A 9,876-nucleotide genomic window follows, 5' to 3' on the forward strand; every position below is an offset into this window, starting at 1 on the left:
CAGTGGTGCTAGTAGTAGAAGAAGTTTCTATTATCTGTTTGTCTCTTATCTGTCACTATTATTCTCCTGAAATTGATGAATAATCAGACTTCCTTTGTATTTATTCTACTTGTTTTACCTTTTTGTATTATTTAAATTAAAAAAATTAAGAACATATAAACAAATTAATAACAGGCTTAATTTTAAATGGCCTCAAAACTAAAACAAATGATTTGAATGCTTGAAGTTTAAGTAGCGTTTAAAAATGTTAAACATAATGTACTACTACAATTGATCATAATGAATCTGTTTTAAACTTTATTATTAAGTTTATGATTTTCATGAAATGAAATCATTTTTATTATCTCTTTTCTTAGGCTATTATGAATCCACTTCAAGCTGTTTTCAATTCACTTGTCTACAAAGGCTGGAAAGGTTGCTCATTTTCATGCGTTGAGTTGAAAGCCTATTTCTGTTGCTGCCGAGAGCGACCTCATTCTGGACTTTTAATTGAAAGATCCTCATCAGATCAACAATTAACGGCAGAGAGACCAACATTTTCAACTAATAATTTTCAAGATTGACTGAAATATTTAAGTGCCTAAAATACTCTGGTTGTTATGATGTTTTGTAAATATAGTGAAACCTTTCTAAGGCGAACCCCCACTGTTACAATTTTTTTTTTTTTTTTTTTTTTTTTTTTTTTTTTTTTATGTTTTCATAAAAAAATATAGATTTGACTGGTTACCTCTGTATATATTTGATGATGTCATTCAGTAGTCATGTTAGAAAATAATTTTATAATTACCAATACTAGTGTTTATTAATAGTCTGAAATACATCTATCCTTTTTGGGGTTCATGGTTTAGAGAGGTTTCACTGTGTAATTTCTTAATATTTATAACAAGTGTTTAAATTTGGAATCTCATGATTATTTAACATATTTTTATAATATGTTTAGTGCACAATTATTTAAAAATATAACATAATTTTTTCAGACAAGCTTTACTATGAAGCAGGCTAGAATATTAGCTAACTTTTTAAAACAATTTTCTTAGCATTTGTCAAGCAAAATTTTATACATTAATTACCAGCTATGCACAAAACTTGCTTTTAATGCATTTTTCCTAGCATTTTTAAATGCATTTCATAATATCTATTGGGAAGTACACCAATGTAAAATTATGAAAAAAAATCTTAGATTGATGCTTTGCTTTTATGATGACTTTGAGTATCATCTTCTAATTAGAATCTCTTATTTTTTTTTTCACATTGAATTCACAAAATGTGAAAGTCTTTCATTTTGGGAGATTTGGGATTTTTCATTACACCATCATGTATGTAAATTGCTTTTAAATTTTTGTTTTTTCGTGAAATTGTTATTCAATAATGTAAAATTTCATTTCTCCAGATTGAGATAGTGTGAAGTTTATCTTCTACTGAGGATATATGCTTTGGTTTTTGTCAGCAGTTGCCAGCATTTAGACATCATTAGTAACTGTAGTTTGCTACTGTAAAATAGGCACTTCAGATTATTTTTTTCACCTGACTTGCCTCATAATTATAGTAGTGGCAGCTTTGGCAGATTCCCTAACTGTTTCTTTTCCATTAAATGTGTTTCTGTGTAAATTGGGAAGAATAAAAAAGATCTTGCTGTGCTTATTTCAAAGTAACAGATTATTAGTCCAAAGGGGCAATTTGCCCTGAAGGCCTATTAATTTCATTTTGGCATTTTGTGCTGGAACACAATAAATGTTGATACAATTTTCAAATTATTGCCACCAAATATTATCGACTTGTGTTATATTTAAAATAATTTAATAATGAAGAATCTGTATAAACATATGTATGTTTCTCGCATTGGGATAAAACAACAGTACCTAGAACCATCAAATTTTGAATAACGAAATCTTCTACCAAATACAGGCATCTGGAAGCCCAGATTTGGAATTTAAAATTTGTTTATTAGTGATTTCATATCTGAAGCTGGCACAAATGTAACATAGTTGGCTCTGAATTTAAACTAGTTGGCAAATATCAACAGGTAAATAATATACAGTCGAGAATAACAACTTCTAGAGAGACTTAGACCGAAGGTAAACGCGTGCTACTCAGGATTCCTAGTTGTCTGTCTCGAAGTTGACTTAAACCTTCCTTAAATACTACTTCCAACTCATTTGTATTCATTGCAGTTCTAAAAACTCATTCTGGTAGGAAGTTGTAAGTTGAAACAAGAATTGTAGGAAAGTACATCGAAATTAAAATAACTGTTATAAAATTAAAATATACCTTACAAAGTATAAAATAAAAATTTTTTGCAATATTATTAAAAAAATGCAAATAAATTCTCTCTTTATGTTTTATTAAACAATGCACTTTTGTAATATTGAAGATAAATAGAAGATTATTAATTTGCAGCAATACCTATTGAGAATGGATAGATATTGCAAACTGAAAACATTTATAGAGCTGTTAAAAATTTCATAATATATCATAAGTAAATTTAAATTTCTAATTTTAATAATTCTGTTTGAAATACTATTAACAACAATAGTAGTATACTGTCATATGTTTTTTCGTAGAATGGCAGAAATGGGCTTGAATTGTACTGTAAAATTTTTGTTATGATTTTTCAAATGTGTGACTTTTGCATATTTGCTCACTTTCGGGAAATCCTTTTTAACAAATTTCTTTGACATAAACTGTCAATGAATATATATATTTGAAATCCATATTTTAAAGAAAGTTCTTGGATTCCACTGTTTTCACTGAAATGTTTTGCACTGAGATATATTAGAAAATATATATTCACTTCTAATTAATAAAACATTGAAAAAGTTAATATAAAACAAAACTGTCTCTAAAAATATACATATTGTGAGAAAAATGCTTTTTTATACTACTGTTTTGATAAAGCTGACTTTCGTTAATCGGGATTTTACTCTAGCAAACTAGAATATGTTGTTTTACATGTTTATCATAAATGTGACGTTATAAATGTTATGTTCTTTTACATCTTTAACATAAATGTGATGTGCATATGCATTTTCACAGTTTCAGTTTTTCAACCAAGTGCATGAGAATTCAGTTTCATTTTTACTTTATTGCATGTACTATGCCCTAAAATGATAAGAGATATTGCAAAACTGAATTTCATTTTCAGTAAAATTTCTAATAGAGTAACTATGAAATCAGGATAAATTTTATGAAGTTTTACGTGAAAATTTAATAATATTTCCGAGCACATAAAAACTAATAATTTTGTATTGAATGTTCGAGTGAAAAGAATTTAAGTTAAATTCCTGTATTGTGCGGGTTTAGTGTCTTTAACTAGACAGTTTTCACTTTGGAACAACACCATAAGAAGTATGATTGGTTTTCTTAAAATTTGTTTGTATATTTTCCTTTTCTAAGTTTAAATCTGAATTTCATTCACTATGAATATGGAAATTATTTTTTGTGCTTATTTAAAACTGAATTATTTATATACACTCATGTCCATAAATTAAGGATAATGCAAAATCAGGCAAAGGAAGAGTTAGAAGCAAAACAAATTTGACTTATTTGTAAAGCTTATTTATTAAACAAAAGGTAAAGAGCAAAAAAAGATGCTATATGTTTGATATTATTAAAAAAATTAGAGATTTTTTCTCTCTGGAGCAAATTACAAAAAAGACCTATTTAAAAAAAATAATATTACATGGTTGGTATGATTGTTAATACATTGTATATCTCCCAGACGATGCAATACAGTACAACGCCTAGGCATGCTGAGTATCAAATTATCGATCTGATCTTGGGGCATATTACACCACTCAAAATGCAATGCTCTCCGAAGTTCCGGTAGACATGTAGAAGGAGATTGACGGGCTGCAACTCGTCGGCCAAGCATATCCCACATGTGCTTTACTGGATTCAAGTCCGGTGAGAATGCTAGCCAGTCAATAGGGATGACATCCTCCGATTGAAGGCATCCGCTTACTATGTTTGCATGGTGAGGACGGGCGTTGTCATCCATAAACACAAATTGTACGCCCATGGCGCCCCGAAACAAACGTACATGTTGTTCTAGAATGACGTCCCGATAGATTTGGCTTGCCATGGCTCCAATTTGAACGTGCAGGTCAGTTCTGGAACCCAGAATGTTTCCACCCCAAACGAGCACTCCTGCACCACCGTAACGGTGTCGTTCAATGATGTTTTCTTGGTGGTAACGGGTACCTGGAGCTCTCCATATGAAAGTCCAGCGAGAATCAGACTGCAAGCTAAACCTGGACTCGTCTGAAAACATCACACAAGCCCACTGTTGTGGTGTCCACAATGCATGCTCTCTACTCCAGGCTAACCGCAGGCGACAGTGAGTTGCAGTAAGTGGAACGCATCTGTCAGGTCTACGAGCATATAGACCAATCTGCTCTAAGCATCTGTACACAGTCTGCCTTGAAATTGTTGACCAGTGGTTGAAGAGAGCTGAGATAACAGGTCTGAGGCTGTGCTCCGCCTGTTTCTTTTGTCAGTTACTGCCAAATACCGGTCCTCATTCGGCATTGTAACGCTACGTCGACCTGTGCTGTAACGTCTACTCACATTACCATCATCTTGGAATCGTTGCCAAAGCCTGGAGATGACACTCTGGGCAATTCCAAGTTCGTCTGATACTTCCAGTTGGGTACGCCCGCATTCCAGACGGCCGAAAATTCTACCACGTAAAAAATCATCCAAATGCGTCCTTTGTGTCATAACCATTCGGTTATTCCACTGAAATGCTTGTAAAGCGCCTGCAAACAATTTTACTTCTTTGCCTGTATTCCTTATATAACACTCACTTACACTCTCGTCATTGTGACGTAACATCGGTGTCATCTGGTTACTTCCTGAAATTTTCATATGATTCTTGAAGATGTGTGTAGTGATTTTACAGGCAATATATATATTTTAGAGTTCGATTTCCGCATGACTCCGAATTATCCTTAATTTATGGACATGAGTGTATAAAAAATCAAGGATAAATTCACTAGTCATCATTCTGTGTTAAGTTTATTTCGGAAATTGTAAAAATACTCATCATCAGAAAACTAAATGTTGATTTATCTGACCAAATATCAAGATAATACAGGATTTGATTTGGCCAAATACCATATTCCTTGAACTAAAAGGTTATGATGAGAAGTTGAATTTAAATAATCATGTTTGCTGGAGTCATTCAGCTTGACTTTAGGAAAAGAGATTTTACAATATCTGGTTAGATGAGGCCTTATTCCATTTTTAATAATGGCAAATGCCTTTAGTTTTCAAAATGTGATGCATAATATATTTAATAACTTTTATGCTTAGAGAAAATGGACATTGCCTGAATTTTGGGTCAGATAATTTTGGGTCACTTTTGACCTAAAGATTAATGCAAAATGACTTGCAGTATATTAATTGTTTGTTATGTAATCTATTCAATTTTAAATTATTGTGAGCAACATAATGAAAACAATTATTCTTCCTCAGGCTACCTCAGATTGATAGATTATCAAAAAATGTTTCCAGTATCATTAATATTTTTCAAGTCTGATAATGAATGAAAAAATAATTTTAACTTGAGAAAAGAAATTGTGCAATCAAGTTTTAAGGAATTTTTAATTTCCTTCAGTTCTAATCCGCCAGTCAAAATTATCTGATAAATGAGAGTAAAATTACAAAATAAGAGCATTTTATTCAAATATTTCTATTATTTTAAAACAATATTTCCCTTAAAAAATATATGCAAAATTAGTAATTTTTCGTTGTAAAATTTAATCAAATGTTATTAAACTTTTATAGAAATTATTTAAAATGTTAAACTTTTATAGAAGTTATTTTGATTTTATGCTTGTTTTATAGTATTTTTTATTCTATATAAAACTCAGTTTTAAAATAAATCATTATTTGACCACATTATGTTTGATGTCATGTGTTTACTGAATAAGAATTCAGGTGTAAATTTGTTAGATTTTGTATAGTGTTGACTGTGTGTAAGTGGTATTTAGCGCTTAATGAAAACTATTATATTTTGTACAAAATGATTCTGATTATTTTTATATTAACCTAAATGAGATAAATTTAAATTTTTATGTTCTTGTGAAGTATGTAATTTTCTTTGCATTTCATTTTTAAATTCTCAGCAATGTAGTGTACTGTACTGTGATAAACGAATGTGTTTAGAACACTTTTAACTACATTCCAAGCTTTCTTTTGCATTTATTGCACCAGTATTTCACAATTTAAAAGGTTTAAAAATACCTCAATTTAAAAATCAATTCTAATTTTTTCCATGTAATGAAAAATGTATTTTCTACTCATATTAAGGTTGCATGTGTTATTTTTTACACTTTAGTTGAATGTTCTGAAGATTTATTTTAAAAAAATGCTTTTGTGATATTTTATTTTAATTAACCAAAGTTGTGCTGTGATAAATGATTCATTATATGGAAACCTATCTGTATGCCATATTGCGTAATACAGCTAGATGAATATTATTGTACATATGTACAGCACAGTACAATGCAGTATAATTTTTAAAAAAATAGATGTGGGACATTTTACCTTTAATTTAATATGTGGTCAGTGTTTTTTTTTTTTTTTTCCCCTAGAGACAATCTAATATTATCTTGCTCTGTTCTGAGCAAGTATTCTACCCACCTATTATAACTATATGAACTGTATTGCAGTCTAAAATTAATATTTTAATGTTTTAAAATGAACTATGTTATGTTTAAAAATTATATAATAATTATGACCTTAGGACTTATTATATTGCAAGTGATGATACTTATTATATTGCGAATGTTTATAATAAAAGTATACTATAATTGTGTAAAGTATACTATAATAAAGTATAAATTGTATCACTTTTATTATAAAATCTATTACAGAGAGTTAAATGAAAAAAAAAAATAGAGATATAATTTAAAACAGAACCTAGAAATATATGTATTACGTAATATTTTCATGAGATCAACTAATCTATTAAACAGTTAAATGAAAAAAAATGGAGATATAATTTAAAACAGAACCTAGAAATATATGTATTACGTAATATTTTCATGGGGTCAACTAAACAATAAATGCTGCAAATACTGCTAACAAGTAATGCAAAATCTTTAATTGCCCCCCCCCAAACAAAAAAGGAATTTTGTTTTGCTGTTGCTCCCTAAATCTGTTAAAAATTTATGAATTCCAATCTAGAAAAGTGACTGAAGTTAGTAAATTATTTATTGAATTAAACTGGCCACTGTACTTAGTTGTCAAAATTGGCAAGCTTAATCACCTAGTCTGCAATATATAAATTTCAAATGTTATGAAAAGCTTATAGAGTCACCATGTTAGTAAGAAATTAACTTTGAATATCTCTGCAAAGTTTGCACTTAATGAATGAAAATTTCTTATAATTATATAATTAATCTTTTATTAAAAGGGATTTTTTTTTTCTGTGTTAAGATCACATAAAAAGTTAAATTTCTAATTTAAGAACTGTTCCATTTACATTGTTTAAAAAGTTTTCATAAAGCTATATTATTTTAAAACATGTTGTAACTGAAAATACATATACAAAATTACTATATATGACAAGGTTCTTAGTTGTAAAATGAAGAGCATCCATAAAGATAGCATAATCTTCATACCATAGCACAGATTTAACCAAACAGACAAATTTTCTTTTAAAGCAATTTTTTTAAGAAATAGGTGATATGTTATCTTGGTATATTTATTAAATATTTAGCTGAATATGGGAATGGTTTTCAGAATACCATTTCTAAAAGAGGAGAAACATCTTTTATTAATTATGATAATATTTCTAATGTTCATAATTATTGTCTGGATATTATTGTACTATAGGATATTGCAACAATATCCAGACAATAATATTATTGTACTATAGATATAATAGGATATTATTGTAATATTATTGTACTATGTTAAATGGGTTTATAAGTATGTCAGCTGGCTACATTATTTTAAAAAAAATTAAATTATTAAGAATTGCATTTACTGCTTTCAAAGCACTCTATTTGTTATATAGAACAGTTGTAATTAAAAATCTTAGTTATATTGAAATGCAGCTCTCTGAAAACCTGCTGTTTGTTTGGCCATATGAGGAAAATGAATGAAAGATCGTATTTCATCAGTGGTTTTTATTTTTTTAAATAATTAAAATTTTTTTCCTCATCTAAAAAATGAGTATGTTGCTAATACATTAATCCTCATCAGTGAATGTTTAAAAATGAAATAAGTTTATAATATGAAATGGAGCAACTGCATTAAAAAAGTAGCACTGACTAAATTTTTGCAGCATTGTCAGTCAGAATTTGTATTAAAAAAACCTAAAAATTCTGTATTGAAGTACATAATTTATAGCATGCAAACATCATTTATTAATTTCCTGAATGCTGAAAGTATTCATGAAAGTTATTTTAACATATCAAGTATTAAATATATTTAAAATAATATCAATTAGGTATATTATTAAAACGATAAAGGGTTTAAATGACATTCAACTTTAAGGTGACCATTGCTGGTTAGAGATAATCTTAATTTTCTGTGAAGGTAATATTCAGTGCTGGTATTTACTTATCTTCTCAGAGATATTGGTTGTTTTCAAAGGTTGGGGGCTTCACTGTGTTAAAAATATTTCATTGCTTTCTAGATGTTCTTGAGCAGTTAATAGTTGATTAAAATATTATATTGAGAAGAAGCACAAAGGAAGGCCAAGTTGTATGGAAGATATATTGAAGATGTTTTATGTGATGACAATACTCAGTAAATCTCAGAGTTAATAAGTTATATAGTCATGTAATTTAATGGCCCAAAACTTTGGAAAGCTCCACTAAAAACATTACCCTTCTTTCAGCCTAACTTGTTAATAATTATGTATAATAATTCTACATGCTCTTCGTCTACTTGTTTGTATGTTTATACTAAGATATTTTTAATATTTTTATACTTATGTTGAACTGTGTTTTATGTTATTTTATCCTACATTTATTTGTCTTTTTTTAATTTTCTTTATTTTTGTATTTGAATCTATTGCATAAATATGTATTGTTTCTACAAATTCCTTTAAAGATTTTTATTTTCTTTACTATTCAGGACTCCAAACTTATGAATGTTTGAAATGTTTAAAATAAAAATGTTTCTTTTTGCATTTAAAAATTTAATATTTAAAGAAAAAGATTTAAGGTAATATTTCATTATCTTTCATTTTTAATTGCCATATTATTGTTTAATAATGACTAAATTTTTAAATATATCTGCTGAATGGTTTCAAAAAGAATGAAATGTTGATTTAATCACATTTTTGCATTTTATAACTTTTTATAGTTTATTTATCAAAATATTTATGAACTCAATAATAGCTATGTGTCAATCAAGAAATGTTAAATGACTCTCTCAAATGTGTTCATTTTCTGTAATAAAATTATGAGCAGGAAAATGAAATATACTGCCATTACAAATAACCTATCGGTTATCTTGATTTTGCATAGTATTATTATTTCTTAAATAAATTATACCAAATCACTTCATTTAGCATCTTAATTCTGGTACTGTGTTATTTTAATTACATACAGTGTCTCACAAAAGTGATGGGACACTTGTGCTTTACAAAAGGAAACTGTAATAAAATAAATAAAAAAAACATGTAAAACTTTTTTGTGGGTGTGTTTCATACTTAAATTTAGTAACAATTATTACATAACATACATTTTCTCAAAATATTAAAATATTAATTTAATAAAAATACAATTGTTTACAACGGAGCAAAAAATGGCTCACATAAGTGATGGGACACCATCAGATACTACTACGTACTACAATAAAAATATTTTGGGGGTTTTTATTTTTACTCAAAAGCAATTGGCAATAATTTATAAA

General features: G+C 28.3%; 1 protein-coding gene across 1 annotated transcript in view; it reads left to right on the top strand.

The window, feature by feature from the left end:
- Window positions 1-9,653, top strand: part of LOC118183975 (G protein-coupled receptor 143-like) — a 59,688-nt gene extending 50,035 nt beyond the window's left edge. Inside the window, exon 10 of the mRNA XM_035353598.2 lies at window positions 357-9,653. Coding sequence (XP_035209489.1) covers window positions 357-563 — 207 coding nt within the window. The 3' untranslated portion in view covers window positions 564-9,653. The remainder of the gene's footprint in view (window positions 1-356) is intronic.
- Window positions 9,654-9,876: the final 223 nt, after the last annotated feature.

The sequence above is a fragment of the Stegodyphus dumicola genome, chromosome 1 (assembly GCF_044657685.1).
Source record: "Stegodyphus dumicola isolate Sdum_Otavi_A_Nest chromosome 1, ASM4465768v1".
Taxonomy (NCBI): Eukaryota; Metazoa; Arthropoda; class Arachnida; order Araneae; family Eresidae; genus Stegodyphus; species Stegodyphus dumicola.